Genomic DNA, 27,708 nt, shown 5'->3' with positions numbered 1-27,708 from the left:
TTTAGGAATTAATGGCATATATCTTCTACAAATTACATTACAGATGGTTGAAATTTATTGGAAAATGTATAGACGTATTTTTAAAGTATTTTAATTTAAAACGTACACATCGGAGGTAAAGGGTTGCATTTTAAACCATTGAAATTATGTTTTTATTTTATCAAAATCTATTTTCCGCGGACTGAGACTATTCCTTAAAAAAAAAACGAATGTGTGCACAATTTATTTTTAAGTTATACCGAGTTTCCGTTTGCAACTAAAAGGATAACAAAAGTTCAAGTCATTTATAATATCCATATTATACGGTTTGCTCCTAATTTCCAAAGTCAATTTCTGTTTTTGCGTGTTTTTACGGGACTGCGGTGCATTTTGACCGGATCACTCAAAACGGTCAGAAAATTGAACAATTGGGGTTGGTTCACAAACACTGATCCTTAACGTGTAGTGGATGGGAAACTGTACAAAGTACAAAACGGTGCGTGTACTATTAGGACGACTATTTTTCGATGGACGAAAAAAGAAGTACACGAAGTGCAATACACAATGGTTCCCGTGCGATATGAAAATACGTGCGTTCGCGATGCGTTGATGCGGAAAGCGAAAGAGAAGGAGAATGATAATTGTTTCGCGATCCCGATCGGACTTCTCGCGTTACCGGTAAACGATCCACCATTGCTGGACTTTGCCGGTTAGACGAGACGTACAATGTCAAGGCGAACGGTGCGCGGCGTTGCGTATCGTTTCGAACGTCTTCGCGGTCACGGCGGTGATAAAGTACAGTTAGGAGGAAAGGAAAAAAATCGCCTCAAAACATAATAATAACTGGTGTCGGAGAGAGGAAGAGAGAAAGAGAGAGAGAGAGAGAGAGAGAGAGAGAGCGAATGAGAGACATCACGTGCGGCTTAGCCTCTCTCGGTGAGCACACAGTCCTAGTGTTGCGTTGGTCCGACCACTGTGCCGGACGCATGTTCACATTTTGTCGGCACGGCACGGCACGCAAATACCGACCGCTCGTTTCGTCGACCACCTGTTGAGTGTAAGCGTGCGCGTGTGCATTAAACAACGGACACGGGACGCTGAGCGGACAGCTACGAAGGGGAGTAAAATAATTAAAACAAAGCCGAAAAAGGTACGTTTTCACGAAGTTTTTTTATTATTGTGTTTAAGTGACGATCTACGTTGTCGTTTTCAACCCCTTTACGAGCGTATCGTCGAAACGTTAACGAGAAAATACAACGAAAAGTGCAGTTCAAAAATCACTATAATTCAACTTTCAGCGCGATACTATAATTCGCATGCACTACATTACGATACACCGATCGGGTACAATATAATTAAATCGAAAAAAAAACCGTAAAAATTAAATATGAATATTGTAGATTAATAAAAATCGTTAATTTAATATTGATAAATGTTTTAAACGGTGAAACGCATTTTTATTTGACCTATTATATAGGTATGTAATTTCCATCTGAAAAGCAAAAAAATTTCATAAATAAATATACATATATAGACATATTTATTGTATGAAATTATAATTAAATAAAAATAAATAAATATAGTTACGATCAATTATTATTTAATAGAGTAATAATATAAAACAAAAATTAGTAAATTTTTAGTACACGAAAAAATAGTATATAAATAAATAGTTTATACATAAAATGAAATAAATAAATAAGTGCTTAACATACAGTATTCTTATATTTATAATGTACGTTTAGTTTTAAATTAAAAATTCACCATCAGGTGCATAAGTCAATAAAATCGCGATTGCATATGAAAAAATGGAAAGAATGAAATAATTATTTAATCAACATTTCATTTTAAACCATGTACGAAAGAACCTGTTACATCCGTATTTACGAATTCGAATGTTTACATCACAACGCGTCGTGGGTTGAAAGGAAAAGTAGAAAACGTTTTCTATATTTGATGTAGCTTTCGAATTCAAAATAACAACAAAAGTAAAAACACTATCAATACTAGGTTAATATTTTCATAAATTATTAAAACCGTATAGAATAATAATGGTTAAAACTTAGTGGATGCTTAAATATATTATATTTATAAATTTATTAATATAATATATCGTACTTAAATTCAAAAATTGTATTGTATAAAATGTGTAAATATTGTCAATTTAATAAACAAATAATAATTCTTAAAATAAGAAAAAACTAAAATTAAAAAATAAAAATATTGCTTATGACACTCAGTGAAATTAATTGATTATTATTTATAAATTAATTCATGACTTGCTCATCATTATTTATAAATTAAATATGACTATAAATATTATATATATAACATGTTACTTTTGAACGTTCATTTGTTAATTCAACTAAAGAATATGTAAATAAAAAATTTAACTGAAATGACCATCGTATATTTTTAATTTTTAATTCATAAATAGAAATTGTTATAGAAATAAAAAATTGTATGGTGTTAAGGAAAAAAAAACGGAAGACTTAAATTTGCTATAAGCTCGAGACTTAGTGTATCCCGATAGGAAAAAGTCACACGGCATTAAGTCGCAAGATCTAGGTGGGTAACTTTAGCCACTTAACGAGATTAGTCTGTCTGAGAACTTCTCACGCAACAAAGGGATTGTTTCTTTTGAAGTGAAACAAGATACACATTTATAGCAGATTTAAATCCTGCGTTCTTTTTAAGAAATCCTATATTATGCCTACATGGATTTATTACAATTAACAAATCAATACTAATCGTTATAATTAATTAATTTTTTTGATTTTTTTAATACATATATTTATACAAATAATATGTGGCGTGCATCAGTGTTTTATAATAATTCTTGTAAATTGTTATCACCTATATTCTAGAAAAAGCGAAATAGTAAAAGCTAAACACAAGTTTATTTAAATTATATACTTAACAATAATTGTAAAATCTAAGTACAATAATTATTTATTTAAATGTTGTATATATATTTACATTCTTTTTGATGACTAATACACTGTTAAAAATATTTATATTCAACAAATATTATTATTTACATATATATCTCTTCTATATATTTACCAGGCACATAAAATAATTTGTTGTTAAGCAGAAAAAAATAAAAATAAAAACCGTTTATTTCTATAATTTTCATTGAGATTAATATTGTTTTCACCGAATCGTTCGATTGAAATTTCCCTATACACTATATATTTATTCACAAATATTTATTTTTCATTAAAATCTAAACTAATAGTATTAATATTTTTAATTTTTTATGTTTTCAAATTTAAATTATTGATAAGCACTCAACGCAGAACTATCATTCTCATATTTAAAAAATGTTCGAAACTAATCAAAACTATTAGAAATGATAAAGTATGTTTAAATTCGGAATAATATATAAATTATATTTATTCTTCGTATAAATATAATTATTTTTTTGTCAAAATTTATTATTTTTCACACTTTTATTCCTGTGCATAGTTTCTATATACCAATCTACTAAATTGATGAAACATCTTCTAATAGAATACGTTTCAAAATAATAGCTTTATTTAACAAATATTTTATTCGATAAGTAATAAAACAAACCTAAAAAAAACATAAGCAATCTTTAAACTAAATAGGAAAACAAAAAATGTAGTTCAGTTTCATTCACTACAAACGATAACATGACGTACGTTACAATGCACAAATAATAATTTTAATGATCTTTAAGAAATTTTTACCAATTTATGTTAGTAAAAACATTGATGTACAAACAATTATCGACAAAAAATGTATAACATTTTCTTATCCATATAAAAAAATCGTTTGGTTTCATCTAAAAATTTTATTTTATTTTTGGTTTAAATCAAAATAAGGTCAAAATACGTACTTATTAACTAAAATAATTAATATCATAGAAGCGTATTATTATATTTGTTTCTTCAGTTATACGCTCAATTTAACATTAAAAGCATTATTTTAAATATTAATGATCGAGTATAATAGTTTCATTTCAATATTTCATTGTGTTAAAATCAGCTTAGGTCAAATATAATCCAAGGTTATTATACGTTTTTAGAATTAAAGACTAGGTTATTTTAAACTTAAGTTAAAATTAAATTACAACCAAAATTTTTATTGTATAAAGCTATTTTATTATTTTATACAACGTCGTAAAATATATAAAAATTTTTTTAAAAATAAAATGTTTCCTATTCTCACCACTGCAATAACCATATCTCAGATAATTAAAGTATGATACACTTAATTTAGAAAAATATCACATACAAATTATTAATCATGTTTTAATGAACCATACGCAGACAATTTTATTTAAGATTTTAAAGAAAATTAAAATGTACAACCCACATACAATGAATAAAACCTATAAATATTTGAAATAAAAGAGTACGAACGATAGTTCTGGTTTCATATCCTCGTATTTGTTTCCGAAATGATTTCATTATATTATAAATTATATGTATATATTATATATTATATGTATATATTATATCCAACTATATTACATTATATTATATTATAACATAAGGTGTTTTCAAAAATCATTAATGTATACATGAAAACTTAAATAAATGAAAAATGTATGTATTACGTTAAAACAAATTTAGATATTATAATTTTAAGTATCGAAAAATCAAAATTTCTTCAAAAACATAAATTCCAATGTTTGCAACAACAGTTGTTACAATTATTTTTTATTTAAAACATTTTACGTTTAAGCGACTCTTCCGGTCACCAAATAACATTCGGAGTGGAGACCACCAGATCATTTTATGATTTAGCATACCGTATTCCTACATCTTTCCTGTAGTTTAACCTTCAAAATAATAGGTTCAAATGTTAAAAACTTAAAAAAAATGCAATTCAACTAAAGTAAAATAAAAAAAAAATTACCTTAACGATAAGTTTTTAAATGTGCTTATATTTATAATATAGTTATAATACATTTTTATAAACAATTCAAATATGATTAGGAATTAAATGAATATAAAAACTTATGGATTTATAGTGTTTACTATTGCACGTTCTAGTTCGTACGTAATTCGAGTATTTATTATAAAAACATTATATTAATACGAATAAGAAAAAAATATTATAAACCATTGAATTAAATTACATTCAGTAAGTAGTTTAGGAGTACAAGCTCTACCGTATCTAGTATCAACACGAGTGTTTAAGTCATCGTTTGTAGAAACTGTGTTGAGGCAAATGTTTTCTAGTGAGATAAAATTACATGTTAATAATATTACATAGTACACTGAACTTTCATACTTCGATCGGATTTCCTTTTATAATTTTTTAAATTGTTGTTTTTTTTTATTTTATTTTTTAACATTTTTTAACTAAACGAGTATCATTTGTGCATGGAACAATATTATTTATTTATTTATGGAAATCAGGTCGTCGCGTATGTACATCTACTCGGCATTACACTATATTTGTGTTTAACGACGAATTTCGTCTGATTCGTCTATGCAACGCGTGCGATAGTCGAGGTGCCTGTACATGTATGTGCTCGCCCGAAGTTCACCCGCATAAATTACGCCAATCATACATTCAATCACGTATGCAGCACGCGGTGCCCACAATATAATAACGTTTAACCCTTCAAAAGGAAGCCACACCCGCACATGTGTTGTCACTATCTCTTACAAATGTATAACATAATATAGCAAATCTGCTTATAGTGGTTCCAATTTCGTATTGTTAGCTTTAATACTAGAGTAAACCAACCAAATATGAAGATGGAGTATAGAGAATTGTTAGCTGTGGATTAAAAATCAATTTTTTTTTTTACCATATTTTACTACTTTTAAACGAGTTATGATATTTTTCATTGATTGTAATATTGCTCATTACCGTTCAAAAAATTAAAACACGTCGTTAAATATCTGCTAACAAACTACGGTTAACGTTGTTTCCCTTAGTTTTATTTATTATTAGTTTATTTATTCTAGGGTTGTCAGATTTCAAAAATTCTAAGCCGGAACATCATATTAAATGACCCTTTTTTTACATTACGCTCATATGGAAATAAAAATTATTGTATCATTTTGTGAATTAAATATTTATTTGCTAATACATAGGTACATTATTATTGTATATAACCATGCCAATTAGATAACCATAATACAATAACATAGTGCAGGGGTCGGCAATCTGCGGCTCCCGAGCCCCATGTGGATCTTTCGATCTAAAGTTGCAGCTCTCCAGTTCCATACACAAAAATTAATTATTTTATGGTCAAAATCAATATTTTATAATATATATTACATATTATTTTTGTTGCTTTTGAAAATATAGTACCCGTACAGGCTATCGTAGTAAAATATTTATTATAATAATATAGTATATGCCTAACGTTTCAATGTATAATTCATCAAGAGGCGTTTTGTACCCAAACATTTCCGGTCGAAATAGTTGAGTTCATGAACTTCGTAATTAAGATTATAAACATCATCTTGGAAAAAGCACTCTACCATCGCCAGTTTAAAGATTTCCTTGAAGAAATATGAAGTCAGTATTCTAATCTACTTCTGCATAATAAAGTACGATGGCTTTCCAGAGGTAACTTATTGAAATGTTTTGTTTTGTGCTTGAGAAAAATAAAAAAATTCCTTAAGGCATTGACCACCCTAAATTGGAAAAAGAAAAATAGTTGCAAAAATTCAACTTCATGGTACATATCACATTGAAACTAAATGAGCTAAATATAAAATTAAAAGCAAGGAAAACCCCACCTTTGCCTTGCTGAAAGAAGTTATATGTTTCGAAAAAAAAATTACTAATTTTTAGTGAAGGCATGGAGAGTGGTAAATTACTTTATTTTAAAAATCTGATATAATTTTGCAATGAAACCAATGCAAGTATTGACATAAATTACTTTGGCATAGCTATAAAAAAAAAAAAAAATAAAGTATAAATTCACCAAAAGATTCGAATAACTCAAAACAAATAAAAGTACTCCCGCTTTCATAGTAAATCCTTTCAACACAAACATACATGAAATCAACATTGTATCATTTGGAGTTGATGCTGGATAGTTTCAAATGCAATTGCTGGATTTAAAAAGCAAAGACTTGTGGAGTAGCAAATTCACAGAACTCAAGATTAAGTTGAAAGAATTGGAGGTCCAGAAATGCAGCACAAGTGGACAGTTCCAAAAGAAATGCCGAGAGTAGAGACGTTAATATTTGATGCATGGAATAGTGTTCCAGAATGCTATTATAATAAAGTGAAGAAAATAGCATTTGGAGTGCTAGCAATTTTCTGGTCGACATATTCATGCGAACAAGGAAATGATATTTTGTATGAACACAATAAAAAATAAAGTAAGAACCAACTAACAAATAAAAATCAAGAGTCGAACTTGAAACTTAAAACAACAAGTTATGAACCAGATTTAATCAAACTTTCAAAAGACATGCAAAGCCATTGCTCCTATTGATGTAACTATATATTTTTTAAAAACTGCAGTGTTTTATTATTGTAGCTAAAATGCTTCTTAAATATGTTTTGTGCTAAAAATATAATACAATAAAATATAAAAATGTTATTTTAATAAATATGAACATTTGTAGTGGATCTTTAAAATCTGGATAATTGTGTGTAGAGTAATTTTTGGCTCTTCCGTCGCATAAATTAACTGACTCCTGACATAGTGTACAGTATTAATCTATATACTATCGTAATCTATAATATAATATTAAATATTATTTTCTCTCAGCTTCTATTAACCGGGACAAACCGAACGTCAAGCCGGGACACCGAGACATGTTTTTAAAACCAAGACTATCCCGGTCAAACCGAGATGAATAACAAGTCTAGTTTACTTCTATATTAAGGATAACAACATGAAATTAGAACTACTGAACATAAATTTGCAGCGTTATATGTTTATAGGAGACGGTGACAACACGTACGGCATTCTTAAAGATTCTTTTTATAGTGCTTGGAAACTTTTAGCTACTTATGAATAAGTAACAATTACTTAAGATCAATTAATGATTTATAACAAATAATACTGACATTTCTATCGAAATCACAAAGTATCTCCAATATACTAAATTTTGTTTTTTTTTTTTATAATTTCCAACATTATTGTAGACTATCCAGTTTATAAACAATTATTTCGATGGTTTCATCGTAATATTTTATTAGTTACGGTGATCGATAGTTAAGAGGAACAGTCGACCGACGGATGGTGTCATTTATAACAAAAAATGGTATCAGTGAATTTGACAGAGAAGGAGAATAAGCCGCTCATTGTAAAAAAAATTAAACCAAGTTCAATTAATGCATACGCCATGCCACTGTCAATTAACGGTTAAATTCTCAGTTTGCTGTGAATATTTTCCCATGGACTGCCAATGCTTACCAGATATCTACTCACATACATAACTATAGTACCTACGACCCGGCAGTGCACCAATTTATAATTTATCACGTTTTTTTTACTTCACCAAGAATGTACAAGATACAAACTTTTTTTTTTTTTTTTGGCATCGGATCAAAAGATAAGAGAAAAAAATAACCTCTCGCTAATTTATAGCAGAGAAAAAAAATCCACATTCAGGTCGTCGACTGTGATGTCGAGCATAATCTATGAATGGATAATCAATTATCTTTTATCGTACAGGAATCAATCACAAAATACGGTTCTTCAACGAGTCACCCAGGAGAATAACTAATTTATCGAAATAATTTCACATTGTATCCGAGTAGGTACAATAATATTTGTTTATGCTAACATCTAGGTACTTCCCCTACCCTTGAAAACTGTCTGCAACCGTAGGCCGAACGAGACACGACGAAATCATTTATGCGCTTCGAACACCGTAATCGGACCGAATTCACTCGGTTACACGTTGATATCGATCTATTCGTTTCGTGAACATTAATCGCAGACATCGAAGTAAATAAAACGTTTTGAAGTTTTTCTTTTCCGACTCGAAAAGGAGCACAGCCGTGCTCTACTTGCGCACTGATATCCCATTTCCTGTACCAAGTGGTGTGTCAAAACCCACATGAATCTGCGCCTCGTACAGCAATGCGATGGAGTTAGAGGTCCGCCAGGAATTCCGTCTCGTCAGCTGACACGGCGTAAGTTTTCTCGGCACCCGGTGGCCACGACCACTAACTGCTGCGCGACCGTAATACGTCCATAAATCATTGTCTACTTCAGACATCCATCCGCCGCCGACGCATTGATCTCATTACTCGCCTTCGGAGTCCTCCGTCACGTTCACCGGTACGCTCCCTTCACTTACCGAAAAACACGCGTGTCTCGTTCGCGCACCGACAACTACTGACGCCATCGCCGGCTGCTGTTCCGGCTGCGTGAGTTCACTTGACCTGGTGCAATACAAATCGTTATTTTTCTGAGCACACGTCTTTTGATACCTGTTTCGAGAGCACGCATTGCCAAGGTGGAGTGCACGGTCTGAATAACACGTTCACCGCATAAACGTGTGCGTATATGTGGTGTACATGTGCTCGCTCTCAAATCCTGATCTCGATTCGTGACGTTATTGGTATTATTTTTCTTTTATTCGACATTGGTTGCTTCCATCTCGCGATATTATAACTTACCAATAGTCAAATTACATGATCTACAATAGTTATTTTACTATGTTATGCGTTTGGATTAAGTTGTCGAGGTTTATTGTAAAATTAATGATAATGCAAGGGGAAATAATTATGGAACGGAATTAACCTGCTTGAAAAGAGAGGTTAGAACAAAATCGATGAGAAAAGGATAAATGGATGAACGGAACATGACGAATGTCACGTTTGATCGGTTCGGGATCAATTACGCGAAGGTAAGAAGATTTTATTCCCGGCGAAGTGTGATCGAGAGGAAATTGGAGAATATTAAATCAGATAAAAGTAGATCAGATCATTAGAAACTGATGCTAATAAGTTATAAGAGACTATGAACACGAAAAATTCAAGTCCAATAATAAAAAATGGTTTGAATAACCTATAGATTTTAATATTGGTGAAAGAATGATGTAATAAGAACAAAATGACACAGAACGAAAGAGTGATTATGAAGATAAAGAAGATATAACAAAGATATATTTTCCAAGAGTATTTCCAAGAGTTTCTGACATTTAAATAAACTATGGAGAGCGATAACCTAAAAACGGAATGTGTGTTTCAAGATGAATAGTATAAATACACGTGAGACACAAGTGAAACAGACAGTAGAGCAAAATTCACACTGTGTAAATACATTCTTAAAATAAAACCGGAAACCAAAACGTTAACACACTACCGAAGACTAGGAAAAGAAACAATATATATATAAATATATATTTATATATACAAATAATCATTCATAACCGTATAAAAATCACCAAAAAATAAGAAAACCAAATGTTTATTTTTTATTTCTTAATAACACGAAAAATACATTGATAGGCTTACCGGAGTAAGGATGTATTTTCAAAGTTATTAAAGTTTATAGAGCACGAGCGAAATTTTAAAATACGTTCACAGCCAATGATAATAACTAGGGTTCGGGACTTGTTGCATTTACATATTCTTTAATAATGACTGTAAAATAATCTGAGTAAGATATAAATGTTATAAAGCATAACGGACTGAAATACTAAAATTTTAATTGCATATTTTTGCATATTTTACCGTTGTTTATGTAAAATGCATATTAGACAGATTTTTTCAATTTAATAGTTATTTAGAGCATGTTTACTCATTTTTATGTTTTATTCGAAGTAAATTTATTTTAATGATTAACATTGTTTTTTTTCTAAATTTTTTATAACATTAAACCTTTTTTCATAGTAAAGGAAGAAGACGAAAAAAATTAATTCCATAATATGGAGTAATATTATAGGTTTAAACATATTAAAGTTATAGTAGTCAAAAAATAACCAAACAAAAAAAATTGTATACATTCAAAATTTAATAAATCAAATTAAAAAAAAAATTTAATAGCCATTGTAAAAAAATTCAGTTGCATATTATTGCGCATACTTCGGTTATTTTAAGTAATAATGTGCATATTAGGTATGTGAATACATGTTACATACAATTTGTGTACAATAAATTCCGAGCCCTAGTCATAACCATTGAATTTTAAAAATACTAAAACTAATGAACCTTCCCTAAAAATATTAATCAAATAAAATTTTCTACCATAATCGTAATATCTTTCGAACATTCCTTATAAAAAATGGGCAAATAAATAATTCTAAGACTAGATTTTCAACTATTTTTTGCTTTTTCCAGAAATTATTATAAGTTTAAAATAGCTTTTATTATTAAAATAACTATAAGGTGTTTCAAAAATAACACAGGATTTAAATTTTCTATAAATTAAATTTCTTTTAAAAAAACATAACAAATATATCATTCTCTACAGGAGAAGTTAAGGTTTAACAGTGAAAAACAATATATGACCTTCCAGCATATGATCCTCCCTACTAGCTCTTCAGGCGATTATTCTTTTCATAAAATTTACCATCACTGGATAACACATTACCCCATCAAGTTCGTTGAGGACACGAAAAAATCACATGGCGTCAAGTCGCAGGATCGAAGTGGGTAGCTTTGGTCTCCGCGCCATGAAATTAGTCTGTCCGGAAACTTCTCGCGTAGCAGAGCTGCTTCTCTTGAAGTGTGACAAGTTGATACCAAACATTTTTGATATTCATTTGGTACAAATAAGGCCAAAGAAAATTATTAAGCTCAGTATGTATTCTTGTATGATTACAAAAAGATAACGCGTCTTGTTACACTTCAAGAGAAACAATCCCTCTGCTGCATGAGAAGTTCCCGGAAAGACTAATCTCATTGCGCGTAGACCAAAGCTACCCACTTCGATTTTGCGAATTGACGCCGTGTGATTTTTTTCTTATAGAGATACAATAAGTCATGAGTTTATCAGAACAAAGTTCGAAATGTCTTGAAACTTAAGCAAGAAATTCATCGTGTCCTCAACGAACCTGATGGGGCAATGTGTGATCGGGTAATGGTAAATTTTTTGGAAAGAATAATCGCTTGTAGGGAGGATCATATACCCGATATTGTTTTTCACTGTTAAACCTAAACCTAACACAAAGAGAATGATATGTTTGTTATGTTTTTTAAAATGAAATTAATTTAATTTATAGCAGATTTAAACTCTGCGTTTTTTTTTTTAAACACTCGATATAATACACATTCGAAATAAATATACATAATTAGCTGTAGAATTATAAATTACATTTTTATGCCATCGGTTTTGGTAACTATCAATTGTTTTTTTTTTTTTTAATATTTTTGTGTACGTTTTTTAAGTTTAAGACCCTGGTCATATTTAAAACAAAACTAAAGGTCATATCCCAGAGAATTTATAGTATTCAGTTATGTGAATGTCACAAAAAAACTATTACGATTTTACCCGGAAACTTCTGCGCATTACAACGTGTCAACACTACCGGACGTGCAATATTAAATTAATTTATGGAACACGTGTAACGTATCATAAAATACTGTTAATTACACAAAATATATTTTTTCATCTAATTCATGTTTAAATTGTTGTTTAATATGCTGATGACGATAATATGATTGTAATATTTGTTTTGGACACTATATTTATTATAGTCCTTACTTATAAGAGAAGACATTTTTTTTAATTTTCTTAATTTAGAACCCCCCCTCATTTTGATTATTACCATCAAATCATACAATAACACAAAAATAAAACTAATATTTAAAATAACTAACACTTGTTTTTTTTTTTTTTTAAATGATCCCAACTCATTAATTATTATTCAAAATCAATGAAATTAAAACAAAAACGAGTAATTAAAAATGTATAATGTCAAGGTTATTTCCTTTAGTTGTGTGACATAGATTGTTTTCGAAATCATACATATTATTTAAATACATATTTATGAAATAATATAAAACTTTTTTAACAATTACTTTTTCCCCCACTCCAATTTCTCCTTCTAAATAAAAATTCTGCACAATATGCTTTGTCGCAAATTATTCTTAACAGTTAACTATAATGTTAGGCATGTTGATCAACAAGTATGTGACATATTTTAAACTAAATTCTAAAGAATACGTCACAATATTTTATATTAATTTATTAACGGTCCATTGAAGAAAAAATAGGATGATTGGGTAAATATAATTTTAAATATTTTGAACGTAAAATTATAAGTTTTATTTCGCATGCATTAATAATAATATTTTTCGAATCAATAATTGATAAATATTATAAAGTAGATAGCATTTTTTCCTTGTCGCATAATTGGAATCTTTTCGCAAAATAACTCTATCATGCATCAATGACTCATTTTTATAAATTCTTTGTGGAACACGTTTACTGACATTTTTTAACAGGTAATCACTATTTATAGTGGCAAAAAAGACATTTTCCATATATTTTTACTAACATGTTTTTGTTTATGATTTTCATCGATTGGTATTGCAATTTATTTACTTTTACTTTTTTGTATAATGGTTTAAAATACTTGTAGTTAAGCCAACTATATTTATGTTGTTATATATGTTAATTATTAACGAATAAACGCTTCGAGTGAAAAAATAAATTTATTTAAAAATTATTTTTACTAATAATTCTTAACGTCAATATACATACATATAAACACCATACCAACGAAAGCATACTCAGTGAAATAGATGAAAGCAAAGGGACATTCAAAACCATCAAAACAAGACGATGGAACATGATCGTTCACATATTGAGACACGAAAATGAACTAATTTATAGAATAATAGAAAAGAAAATTGAAGGAAAGAGAAATCTAGGACGTCCAAGAACTTTATTTGTCAAACAAATGATTCCCGAATCTAGACTATCGAGGTAACCAGGTGGCATTGCATGGCCGTATTCAGGGGGAGGGTTTTCCGGGTTCAAACCCCCCCCAAAATTTGTTCAACATTTTTTTTTTGCCTATTCACTTGATGTTTTTTTTCTGTATTCAATTGAAATTCAATAGAAAAGTGTTTCTTAATCAATCGTCTAAGTCGCACATAAGGTAAATTATTATCCCAGACGTATTATTATTGTGTAAATAAAATAGAATTGTCTACGAGAATGTCTACGCACAAAAATTGAATCTAAAACAGTGCACTGCTTTACGACGGGTAAAACTATGTATACAATGAGATAAGATCACGACTGACGTTATCGTTGTCGCCTGCCCATAGCTTTGGCTGTTCATATGGACGCACCAGAGTATTTACGTAGTTATTTTTAGTATTCTTCAAATTTTGATAGTGTACATACCTTATTAGAATAATCGTCGATGTTTAATTTCAACTCGAATAGAACTAATTCGGATAACCGATTACCGAATCATTTTTCTTTTGGATTCTCGTCATACAACACACCATGGCGATGCGCCGTAAACATTGCTGTTAAACGTTTCTATTGATCTGAATTCCGTAAGTATATTTACTACCATTTTTTATTTAATAGTTTTAGAGTTATATTATTTATAAAATATCATAGCTCATTTATTTTATACCAGTTTATATGTTGGACAGTTAATGTAATTATGTACCTGCATAGTCTCTATATTATAGATATCAGTGGTGTTTATTCAGTGTGCAAGTTATGCATTAACGCCCAACATTAATTATACATATTATCATTTATCAATCCTATTTATTTTAATCTTTTATTTTATTTATTTATTTTATTTTGATATGTATAATATTATGTAGCACATCTTGTAATTATTGTAATTTTTCGTGTAAGAAAATTAATGTCACAAAAAAATTACTTTTATAAAATGTCTTCATTTATCTTATTCATCAATATACAATTTAAGTGGCATTTAGGTTGATTTTAGACATTTTAAATAGATATTTCCTAAATAAAATTTTTAGTTATAACAGCTCCAAAATATCTATAAACACGGGCGAATTCTCACTTATGCACAATATGTTTATTTTTAGAATTAATACACAAAAATTAAATACCGAAAATGAAACGAGTTCAAAGACAATTGGACATCACTGCATTTACACAAATAAAAAAAGATAAGACAAACAATCCAAATTCTGAATTTCAACCAGTTGAACCTACTAATATTAATTATTCGAATAAAGATGTTTCTATTGAACAAGCTTACTTAGAAGAACTTCCCTCAGTTAGCAAAAATAGTACTGATATTCACAACCTTACTTCAATGCATAGCAATTATACTCCTTCTGTTTCTACCATGTCCAATAATTTTACTAAAACACCCATAGTTGGAGTAAATGATATTGGTAATTATGTCCATAATTTAGAAATTAACGATTTAAAAAAAGAGGAACTCTTAAAAACTCCGTGGGTTCCTTCTTCAACATATATTTTCCCTGTAAAAACCAAAAGAAATTTACGATTTCAATTATCTTGGATAAAACGATTTCCATGGCTTAGTTATTCACAATTATTTGAAGGAGCATTTTGTAGACTATGTGTTTTGTTTGCTCGAGAAAAAGGAGGTAATGGTAGTCATCAAAAATTAGGTGCACTTGTTTCTAAAGAGTATACTAATTGGAAAAATGCTTTGCAAGACTTTCAATTACATGCTACCACATCTTATCACAAATTGTGTGTCGAGAAATCTGATAGTTTTTTAAAAGTGAATGAAGGAATATCTAAAAATATAACTGAACAACTCAGTATTGAACGTTCTAGACAGATTGAACAAAATAGAAAAATTTTACTTTCTATTATAAAAACCATAATTCTTTGTAGTAGGCAAGAAATTGCTTTTCGTGGATCAAACGATTATGGAAATGTAATGAACATAAATGATTTTAATGACGGAAATTTTAGAGCTCTTTTACGGTTTCGTGTAGATTCAGGTGACACTACGCTAGGAGAACATTTGAAAAATGGTCCAAGAAATTCTTTATATACTAGTCCTGGTATTCAAAATGACATAATTTCTATTTGTGGTGAAATAATCAAGTCAAAAATTGTCCAAAGAGTAAATGCTGCCGAGTGCTTTTCTGTGTTAGCGGACGAAACTACAGATATTGGAAGAATTGAACAAATGTCTGTATGTTTGCGTTATTATGACCAAAAAGATAAAAAAATCCGAGAAGATTTTTTAGAATTTACACCGGCTGTTGATCTTAGTGGAAAAGGACTAGCAACTTTGATAATGGGGTGTTTACAGAAGAACAGTATACATTGTCAATTTTTAGTTGGACAAGGTTACGATGGAGCCTCTGCCATGAGTGGATATTTACATGGTGCTCAAGAATACATAAAAAAAGATTTTCCCATGGCACTTTATGTACATTGCAGTGCTCACTCGCTCAATCTAGCGTTGGCCAACGCCTGTTCATTGCCCTCAATAAGAAACTGTATTAGCACCATTCAAACTGTTGGAACATTTTTTCGCTCATCGGCTCAAAGAAGTGAATTATTGAGAACAACTATTATCGAAACTCTTTCAGAGACAAGGCATACCACATTAGTTGCATTATGTGAAACTCGTTGGGTTTATAAGCATGAAAGTGTCATGCGGTTCAAAGAACTATATCCCGCTATTATTGTTGCATTGGAAAAATTGGAGTCATCAATAAATAAAGAAACTGCTCAAAAGTCTTGTCAGTTATTAAGTACAATTAAAGACGCTAAATTTGTTATACCTCTCGTAATAATTGAAAATATTTTTTCGTATACATTGACATTGTGTAAACAGCTACAGACAATTAATGCTGATTTAGTCGAAGCATGCAATCATGTTGATGATGTGTTAGCCGTATTAGACGAAATGAGAGAAAATAACAAACAACATTTTTCAGACCTGTTTTCTGTTGTTGCCATCATGTTGAATAAAAATAAAGAAGACATTGTTTTGCCTCGTATCGCTAATAAACAAACACACCGTAGTAATGTGCCCTCTCATAGCTCTGAAGAGTATTACAATTTTAATATTTTTTTGCCATTTCTCGACTATATCAGATCACAGCTTTGTGATAGATTTCAGAAACACAAATCTTTAATAAGTTCATTACAACAAATCATTCCAAGTAAATGTATAATCGCTACCAATGAAGAAATAAACGACTGTGTAAACTTTTATTCTCAGATATTGATTGAGCCTAATGCTTTCAAAGCTGAATTTGCAATATGGAAGACAAAGTGGCTAAAAGAAGGATCTCGCCCAAAAACAGCAATTGCAGGACTTGACAATTGTAACCCTCTTTTATTTCCTAACATAAGGAAACTTCTACAAGTCTTAGTTACTATGCCTATGTCAACAGCGACACCAGAAAGAACATTTTCATCTTTAAAAAGATTGAAAACGTATCTCAGAAATTCGACTAGTGAAACACGCCTCAATGGATTGGCTTTAATGTCAGTTCACCGGGACATCAATGTTGATCCAGAAGAGGTACTTACTCAGTTTTCAAAATCATCTAGAAAAATAATGTTACTTTAAAATTAATAATCCTATAAATTGTCAAATTAAAAAATGTAAGTTACATGTTTTAATAATTATTAAATATACTTACTCTAATTATAATTATATAACTATAAAAATATTTTCATGTAAAATGTGGTTGTCAATTGAAATACCTTACGAGTAGTAAGTATTAAAGCAGAATGTATATTATATAATATGGTGAATAATATAAGTACATTTTTAAACCTAAAAACTAATATGGTTTGAATTGGTTAAAATTCTAAAAATCATGTTCTAGTTTCATCTTAAATTGAAAACCCCCCCCAAAAATAATGGCTGGATACGGCCATGTGGCATTGGATGGTCTGATCGAAAATTTAGTAGTCGAAAGTATAGTGGTAGGATAAATGTAATCGAAATTTCATCCTTTCGAATATATTTTTGGTCGAAAAATATAATATCAAAAATTCAAATGTTCAAAAAGTTATGTAATTGACATATATTATAGTCAAAAAATATACATTTTGAGGTAATTATTGCGTCAGTTGTACATACCATACCTTAGTTGTTTTTTTATATTCGAAATTATATATATTTAATAACATTCCTTCGTGGATACCAGGAACAATATTCATATTAAAATTTATAACTTTAAACTATAAACTAATAACTTTATTTTAACTTATATATATTGAACAGTCAATAAACACTGTAGGACCATACTGCACGTATATTGAACAGCAGCCAATAAACTCTGTAAGTACTTATTATGATAAACCTACATACATACTTGTTAAATATTTAAATACTAGTATTTAAATTTTTTTTCTGTATTTCAAATATATTTCGAATACATATTATTATATTTTGTATTCAAAAATATTAAAAACAAAATGTTCAAACAAGATTGTTAGTTTGGTTTTTTGATTTTGAAGAAATTGCTTACCGTCGTCAAGACGAAGTGACGATTATAAATATTGCTATCAAAAAAAAGTATTTAAAGATATGAAAAAAAATATTCCCGTTAATCGTATATCTAATGGCTATTTATATTTTATAATATTGTAGCACGGCGACACCCCGAATCCCAGTAACCCACATACTTACTAATACTTACCAACACTCGTTATTCGTTAAAATTAATTCATAACGTTAGTCATTAGTCACTACTCACTAGAAATAAATGTAATTTTGCAGTTATGTTTTAAGAATTAATAATCTGATAACAACGAAACTTAAAAAAATGTATTTAAAAAAATTTGAAATATTTTTTTAACATATTTATATTGTATTTAATATTAAGAAGTGTGTATGTAATGTTATAAGAATATCGATTTTCTGTTATAGGTATGAATTATGGATTATTTGTACTATTGTATACAATTCATTATTAATAAAAATTCTGTTATAGAAAATCGATCAATTTACTATTTAACAAGATTACACATATAATAAATCTATCATTATAGTCATATTAACATTTTAAACAAATACCTAATAAGTAAATTTTAAACCAACGTAAAATATTTTATGATTGTTCGTTTGATTTCTTTCCCTCAACAAAACAATATTATTAGGAGTGTATAATAAATGCATAAATAAATAAACAAATGTATTATAGTTCTTATCGAGCGAACTTTAATATTATTCGGAGAACATTCGCGTTTATGTTAATTGTTAAAATACGTATTTGGTTGCGTACGTGTAAATCGATTAATCAATAAGATACATATAAATAACCCACGCTGGGGCCTGGGAGCCGTATAAATGTGAACGAAATCAAAAGCATAGATACGAGAACGCGCGTGTGCATAAGGCACTTCATCACACTAGTAAGTCATAAATCATAGTGACACGGCGTGCTTTCGTCGGTGAAAATGCGCTGCCAAATTTCACAAATATGAGAAAGGAAAAGAAAACAAAAAAAAAATAAAAATATATATACGATTTACGTAATATACGTCAATGGACTGGAAAATGGCAGGCAGAAATATTCCACCGCGGGTTGTTACGAACATCGTAGTTAACTGGCTACTATGCGCATTTTCGTCAGACATCCCTTCCCTGGCAATGCGATTCGTCGGAACAACTAACATGACGTAGTCGATGTACAGCACTCCAGGTTGGCATAGTCGCGCACAGGACTTCTGACGCCGAAACAAAAATGCTATTTCAATCGTTTGAGACACAAATATTCATATAAACGTTAAGCCCTTCGCGACGCGATCATATTTTTTTTTTTCTACTACGAACGCTACAGATTTTCTTATTCTCTGCCAACAACCACGCAAGTGAACACTCAATAAAAAAACAGTGGATGCATAATTGTTTTTCACTGAATAAGCCTACATCCAAATGTTATGCACGCACATTTTAATTTAATTAAATTTAAATTTAATTCAAACTTTTTGACCTAACTGTTATTTAAGTGTTTTTGTTTCGAATTGAAATAAAAAACTATCGTCAAAGAGATTCGGTTCATTTTCATTATGTTCGTGCTCAACACTAAATATGATTTATTACACTTACGATTTACATAAACGACAGTAAAGAACCATAACGTTTATAGTTATAACGCGTTTTGTATGTATTATTATCGAAACACAATAATTATGGATGTCATCATTAAAAATTTGTTAAAAGTTGCGAAATAAGCACCGACTGTACTTAATTTAATTTACAATCAATAGACAGTAATTTGGGTGTATCATTCTACTAAATTGATGATTTGATAATAATTATCAAAACCAAAATTATTTTGATTTTTAAATTAATCCATTATACTTGTGCATTTGCTTTCTCGTCAATTTCTCGTAAAACAATTTTACCGTGCATTTAAGTAAACATTATCTGCATGAGAACATAAATTGAGATGTTATGAGAAAATTTTGAACAAAATCCGTTACTTTATATGAAAACGTGGCCGAAAAAGTTTTATAAAATACGTATAATGAAAGTGTATCATGTTGTGTAAATGTATACCTTTATTGTGAAACATAAATGGTTGTATATTTTAGCATATTAATTATCGTGCAATTTACTTATATAAAATATTATCAAATTGCCTTTTAACTGCAAAACTGCTTTATTGAATCGGTACTGGTTCTCTCATTCTTCTTTTACAGTAAAGGCATACAAGTTCGGTGCTGTTTAGATAAAAGCAACAATTTTTAATCTACTCGTATTTATTAATATTAAAATATTTTAAGAAAAAAAACCCCTGAATGGATTCATATACATAGGAAATATTGCTGATCCTCATATTTAGTTACTCAATAAATATCGTTTAAAGGCAAAATATAATATTAAAAATAAAAAATGAAAATTATTCACTATCAAATTGAATCGTTTTACCAGACAAACATCGGTGTCAAGGATAGCAGAATAAATTGCTGATCGTTTATTTTCATGTGTTTTTTCTGTGTCAAAGTTATTATCCGTAACATGACAATAATACAGGTCGGTTCAAGGATACACAGATAAATAACATAAAATCCGAACAAGAAAAGTTCACAAATATTGAAATAATAACAGCTCAAAACGATAATAACCGACATATTTAATATTTTACATAAAAAAATATGATTTAAATTAAAATAATAATATAATTAAATATAATATATAATTATAATTAAATATAAAAATAAATTATATAAATATAATTTAATATAATTAAATATGATTTAAATTTCCACACAAGAAAATTTTACAACTAATCTTCTGAAATTCACGAAAAAACGCTTTTTATAAATAACAACATTAACCAGTTGTCTTGTGAATTTCTAAAATTTTAAATAAATATTTATTTACCTGGTAAGTGCGATTCGTTAAAGTACGTTTTTTCCATGATCGCTTGATTTTTGTTTATTCTGAAACATATAATCAAATAATTTTAAGTAAACTAAGTATAATAGCTCATAAATAATATAAATAATATTTATACGTGTATAAATATTTCTATAATATTCTCAAAATTTCGATGATTATTTAATAAATGTATGAATAAATTAATTCATGTTTTTACTTGATATTTATATATAATAAATATTTAGAGTAGGTAATGTAAATAAAGTATCAAAAACCAATAAAATAGACAATAGTGCCATACACACACAATCGTTTTAAACAAATGGGTATATTTTACATTTTCAATATTATGCAAGAAATTCATGGACAACATTTAATATCTTTCACTCTCCTCAACCGTAAATAGTAAACCGTAATGATATGGTATAAGATAGATTTTAACCTTCGTAGGTAACTAACTAGTCAGACTAACTAAATAAAAACGGTTACCAAAAACAAGGTTATTATTCTTCATGAAAATAAGTTTAAAGATTTAATTCAAATAATTTGTGTTTGAAGGTTTCACTACTCGCTGTAATTATGATTTATTTAAATAAAAATTTGGATAAAGAAATCTTCATTATTACATTATAAGAAGATGAGTTGAACCACCAAAAAATAAAAACATAAGAACAAAACAAAGATAAATAACTATTCATATTTAAATTTACTCAATTAATAATTATGTTTTAAATAAATATATTATACAAAAAATGTTGTGGTATAATGTTTTTCTGATTTGTTTAAACGCTTTAAATGAAACATTATTTAACGGTTCTGATACTTTGTGTTTTTATATTATTAATAATTACCTTAAGACTTATGTTATAGTCTGGGCAATGATAACTATTTTATATGCAATAAATAATTTATTATTATTTTCATTCTGGTGTGATTTTTTCGTCAGCAAAATGTTACTTTTGCTGATGATTATTTTAAAAACAACAAAATAGATTGTATACAATCATTTAAATCATTTTAAAATTTATCATTTAAAAACTAGGTGGTGTTTTAGTCAATGTAAATAAAAATTTTGTTAATTCATATACATTTATTACAATCAGAAACAATCTGTATAATTTTCAACACAACACACAATATAAGCTTAGAGTAAGAAGACGTCATACTGCATTTGAGCTGCTACTCCAATGATGTAGTTTGTTTTATTGTTCATTTCATTATATATTTATCGTATGCTACTTAACGTTACCGATATTTAAAATACACTTAAAGTAATTGATTACTTATACCTATACATAATGATTTTTGGACCAGAAATATCCGGTTGATAAACCGAATCGGTAAGAAATCACTAAAAACGTTGTACAAAAATGTTAATTTTATCTAAAAGCAGTGGGTAAAGTGGTTAAAATGTTTAGGGGAAACTAGAATCACCAAAAATGATAAAGGAACTTCCTTTATGAAAGTCTTAATCCTATCAAACTTTTTTAGGTAGTCCATAAGACAAAACCACAGTAGTTTTTTTCTTTTACACAAATTTGTTTTATAAAACGTTTAATAGCGTGTAAAAACTAAAAATAAGTTTCCTCCCAAAAAAAAAAAAAAAAAAAACTATTCTCAACATATTATGCTAGGCCAGTAAAAATAAATTGTAATTTATGGTCTAAAGTGTTTATAGAAATTAATTAAAAATTTTAATTTTGTTTAATCTAAAATATTTTATTAAAAATACAAATAAAACAAATTTATACTAAAAATCACATGTCGGATAATAAAACAATACGACAACTCACATGCTTAACTTTAAATTATTTATTATTTATATATATACAAAACAGACTTAACATTTATAACTGTAACAAAATTAAAAATTAACAATCGCTTACCTTGCTAGTCTACAGTTGTCGGTCAATAAAACAGTAACAAATATTCACATAATAATAATGTATATGTATTATCAACAACTAAATAAATATATATTTTTTTATGCGACTAATGTGTAACTTTTATTTTTATATTTATTTACTATAGTTATTTATTTGATTTTGTAGAAAAAATATTTATTTTACATAATTCAACATATTTTGGGGATTAGAGAATATTATTTTATTTTCATATAATATGTATTGTTGTCTGTAGAAAATATCATATTTGTTCAATTCATAAATTTGGACTTAAATATCACAGAAAAAAAAAACATAATATGAAAAACGAATTAAAATAAAACAATAATAATTATTTTATAATATTATTTAACAATATGATCACTAGATATAAATTTGTTGTTTTATTAAAAATTTTGCGATTTTTAATTTTACATATGAAAAAACTTTATGTAAGTTGTCATGCGTTTTTTACTGAACACATTTTTTGTTACCTAAGATATGTAATACCTATTCTGAGTAAGTAGCTACATGTTTATAAGTGAAAATAACAATTAATACAACTTTTATCAATATAAATCAAAATATATACATTGAATTTATAATATTATATATGATTAAATAATTAGCATACTTAAGAATATTTTGAAGAAAATAAAATATTCCTCGGATTTATGCACTTTTCGAACGAATTTTACCAGTTTTTAAGAGAATATTTAGGGCATATTTTGAGGTTATTTTCCGTGCATATACTATACTTTGAAAAACCTAAGAATCCGCCTTTTAATTACAACTTAAGAACTTACCTAACGTGTATTTTATTGTAACTTGTTTACTCCATGACCATACCGTCAAAAACAGAAAGCAAATATTTTTAACATACAATCATTAAATGCTGCTGTCTATCACATATCAATACAGTTTTGAAACAGCTATTATAATAAATAATTATGTGTTGGTGTTGAGTGTCGGATTTGGTATAACCTATGTTTATACCATACACGAACGGACCGTGTACGTGTTAAAATTATAATTGTTATATCTACAGGAGCGACCGAGTATCTGTTTACAATTAGAAACAGCGTCTATTAAATTAACCCACGATTATGAGAATATTATTTTATACTTATTTCTTACATATCGCAATATATTACTTCGTTATAAATATTTTTTCTTCCAAGTCTTAACTTTTTCTTCCACTTGTTCAGATATATCAATCAATAATATATTTCATATGGTAGTATATTATGTACTTTATGTGAAAATTACTAACGCCGTTAAGCGTTATGTCCCCCCGATTTAAATTTAAAGGGACGCATAATCTTTTTTTAAATTAGAAGGAGGACTCCGCCCTCTTTCGTCCCCCTTCACAATAACCACTATCTAAAAAGTATCACACACATATTTAATTTGTCATACGTTTAATTATAATATTTCAAAACTGTTAAACATCCGATAAATAAGAAAGTAAATTTTGAATTTTAAAGTTGATTGTATGCCAAGTTAAAATATATTTTCAATTACAGCCTGCGGGAAGATGAGTAATTTTTGTTACAAAAATTAGATTGAGTCTACTTGTAAGTATTCGTGCCAAGTATAATGCGATATACAAATAATTAACAGTTACTTTTATTAATAACTTTATTATTAATTCTCATGTGTCAAAAACGAAAACAGCAATATCGAGAAATTGCTTATACGGGAATCGTGTGAAACCATTCAATATTCAATAGCTAAATGGAATATTAATTGTTTATTTGTAAATCGTACTACTTCAATATTAAATAGATTCAGTGCATTCCAATTAAAACGATTTGTTTTTTCAATTTTTATGACATCGATAAAAGAAAATAAATTATAAATATTTATAGTAAATAATAGATAGTATAATCGCGGAGTAAGTTAGGCATGTCAGTGTTTTATTAGTGACATTATTTCATTACGATAATGATTAAACAACAACAAAATAAAATAAAATACGTGAAAGGGTGGATGTATTTTTCTATGATTGAATTAGTTGGTAGAAAAAAATATAATTTGAGAATCAAATTGGAATAAACGTAGAATGATTATAATCAGAATATAAAATTTTCATCAAAATAACATATTTTCTGACATTAATCGAAACGATCAACATAATATTATGTTTTTGGGACGCATTGAATTAAAACGAACGATGTTCTCTTTATAATATGATTAAGATGTCCTTAGTTAACATTCTTCTGATGTTCACTGAAATATCGGTCGATAACAGAAAACTTGAGTTGTTTATGGGCTTACTGATTACTAATTAAGGATTCGTGCCAAAAAATGATTAATAGCTCCATTATAACCAATATTTTATGTATATATATATATATATATATATGTATATAAAATTACTTAAAAATATATTATTTGATAAATGGAAATGTAAACAATAGACCTTTATACGCGCACATAAGTATAATAAATATATGTGCTCAGGTACCTTATATTAAATTAATTATTATTGATTATAACTTGAAATAATTTAATAGAAATTTGTTGTAACTCAGCTGTTGATCAAATATATACCCGATAGTTTTATGAAACACTAATGGGATTGTCTCTTGGCTATACATATATCAGTATGGTAGTTCACACATTATTGTTAAAAACTAAAATGAAAATTATTAATTTCGGCTGTCAAAGTTATAGATCATTATATTTTGAAATCAAAAGTTGGCAATAACAATCAATTACATTACTATTTTGTGACTTAATACTGATTTTATTTTTTTTTTTTTTTTTTAGTCATTTAACTATAAAATTACCTATTATTAATTAGTTTAAACGATAAATATTCATTTCAAGATCAATATTAATGCTTGGCTAATACTGGATGTGCGATAAACGTGTACTAACAATAGTTTTTACGGTTAAAACCATATACATTTAATACGTAACGTAGGGCCGGATTAAGCATGGAGCCTAAGAGCCCAGGCTTCAGAACCTAAAATATTTAAGGCCCCAAAGGGACTTTCTATCAAAAACCCAGTTCAAAGTTTAAACTTTTTAGTTTAAATTTTATTTTGATAATACATTTTCTTAATTTTCGTAATTGTATTATTTTTATCTGTAATTGAGATCTCTACTAAAAGAAATAAATACAGATTAAATTATTGTGGAGTTCCAAAAAGAGAAGAGAAAATAGGAGAATAAAGTTAGTTTTGAAATATTATAATGATTTTTTTTACATTTAAAGAATAATATTGTATATTTGCATGTAACAAAAATTGACAAATATTAAAAATTGTTAAAGATATTTCTGTATAATCAATTATTTTGTATCATTTTTTTAAAGAAATAAAATTCAGTTATCGTTAATAAATATTATAAGGATTAAGGGCCCTTTGGACTACTAGACTCCAGGCTCGATAAACTCTTAATCCGTTCCTGACGTAGTGCGGTGCAGCCATATCGAATCGAAACCGAAATATACTTTAATGTAAAAAAAAAAAAATATTAAAAAAAGATTTCGTAATCGTAAGTCGAATAATAACTATTGTTCATCAACCATGTCTGCCGGTATCCACTCAAGTGAAAAACTGATGACTTGGGGGAAAAAAAATAAAAAATAAAATTTAATAACAATAAATTATCACGATATTATCATTATCCATCGACAGCGATTGTTCGTGATCAATAATTCAAAGTTATTCTCCGCAGGTACACGAGCCCGAAAGCTTCTTGGTTCGCCGGTGAGATGGGACGAAAAGCGGGCGACACGTACGACCTAGACGGCATGATCTCGCCCATGTACGCGCTGGCGACAACCAGCAAGGGCAAGAACGGCGTCGGCTGGATGGGCTTCAAAGCGGTACCCGTGGACGAGCCTAAGCCACGGTCCACAATGTTTTTCATCGACATCGGTGTTAGCCCTAAGACGGTGGACGCTGTACTGCACATACTCATCATCTGTCTCGTGCTGTTCATCATAATCAACTGCATGTGTAAGTTCGTGTGGCTGTTCTTAAAGTAATGAACTCACCGCCGTGACAATATCGAACTTGCGTGTAAATAGACAAATGTATAGACACCATCATGAAGGATACCTAACCTCTTCTAAAATAATTATCGTGATTGTTTAACATCATATCACACTCCAAGAATACAAACGGCAAAACTAAAAAATAGTAATTACTGAGAAAATGCAATTAAAGATTTTAAGAATTTTCAAAACCGACCAACAATACTATTTTATGTGATATTTTGACTTTTTTGTTTTAATTACTTGTCATTAATCATTATTTTCTATTTTCATAGAGAATTCTCTAATACTCAACACCACAAAAAAAAAAAATCAACTTTAATAATAAACAATCTTAAAGAGAAAAACAAACATATTTTATATTTTCATCATTTTCTACTTTGAATTAATCTTAAAATAAGATGAAAAAAAGAGATGAGTGCAAATAATAGATATTTATCCCGTGGTTTCAGCAGTGGTGACAACTCAAAATCGACTTGAGTTATATCGTTTGTATTCTAAAGGTACGATATTTTCTTACGATACCCCCCTCATCCTCCCGATGATTGTGTAATATTAGTCATTATGCTTATTATGTCTTTATTTTGTAAAAAAGAAATACATGTATATATTTATTTATCTAACA

At 28.5% G+C, this 27,708-nt stretch overlaps 3 protein-coding genes across 5 annotated transcripts in view; 2 read left to right on the top strand and 1 right to left on the bottom strand.

Moving 5' to 3' along the window:
• The window catches only part of LOC112684740 (probable G-protein coupled receptor No18), a 172,533-nt gene that overhangs the window by 117,812 nt on the left and 27,013 nt on the right, over nt 1-27,708 (bottom strand). For both annotated transcript variants that reach the window (XM_025556388.1, XM_025556387.1), the window contains exon 3: nt 21,192-21,250. In XM_025556388.1, the coding sequence (XP_025412173.1) occupies nt 21,192-21,228 (37 nt within the window). In that variant the 5' untranslated portion in view covers nt 21,229-21,250. The remainder of the gene's footprint in view (nt 1-21,191; nt 21,251-27,708) is intronic.
• On the top strand, nt 912-27,708 carry LOC112684741. 2 transcript variants are annotated; one of them, XM_025556390.1, is made up of 2 exons: nt 912-1,129; nt 26,762-27,708. In XM_025556390.1, exon 2 carries the CDS (start codon nt 26,799-26,801, stop codon nt 27,072-27,074), a length of 276 nt encoding a protein of 91 aa, XP_025412175.1. In that variant the 5' UTR covers nt 912-1,129; nt 26,762-26,798; the 3' UTR covers nt 27,075-27,708. The 2 variants fall into 2 exon arrangements, with proteins under 2 accessions (XP_025412175.1, XP_025412174.1); XM_025556389.1 differs by lacking the exon at nt 912-1,129 and adding an exon at nt 13,001-13,119.
• LOC112684739 (52 kDa repressor of the inhibitor of the protein kinase-like) lies at nt 13,595-17,432 on the top strand. Its single transcript, XM_025556386.1, has 2 exons — nt 13,595-14,409; nt 14,926-17,432. Exon 2 carries the CDS (start codon nt 14,955-14,957, stop codon nt 17,415-17,417), a length of 2,463 nt encoding a protein of 820 aa, XP_025412171.1. The 5' UTR covers nt 13,595-14,409; nt 14,926-14,954; the 3' UTR covers nt 17,418-17,432.

Source organism: Sipha flava, unplaced genomic scaffold, assembly GCF_003268045.1.
Source record: "Sipha flava isolate LNK unplaced genomic scaffold, YSA_version1 257_pilon_pilon, whole genome shotgun sequence".
Taxonomy (NCBI): Eukaryota; Metazoa; Arthropoda; class Insecta; order Hemiptera; family Aphididae; genus Sipha; species Sipha flava.
The sequence above is the reverse complement of the archived record's forward strand: the minus strand, read 5'-3'. Positions and strand labels throughout refer to the sequence as shown.

Coding starts and splice junctions, on each gene's coding strand:
- LOC112684739 (XM_025556386.1), top strand. CDS start 14,955: ATGAAACGAGTTCAAAGACAATTGGACATCACTGCATTTACACAAATA.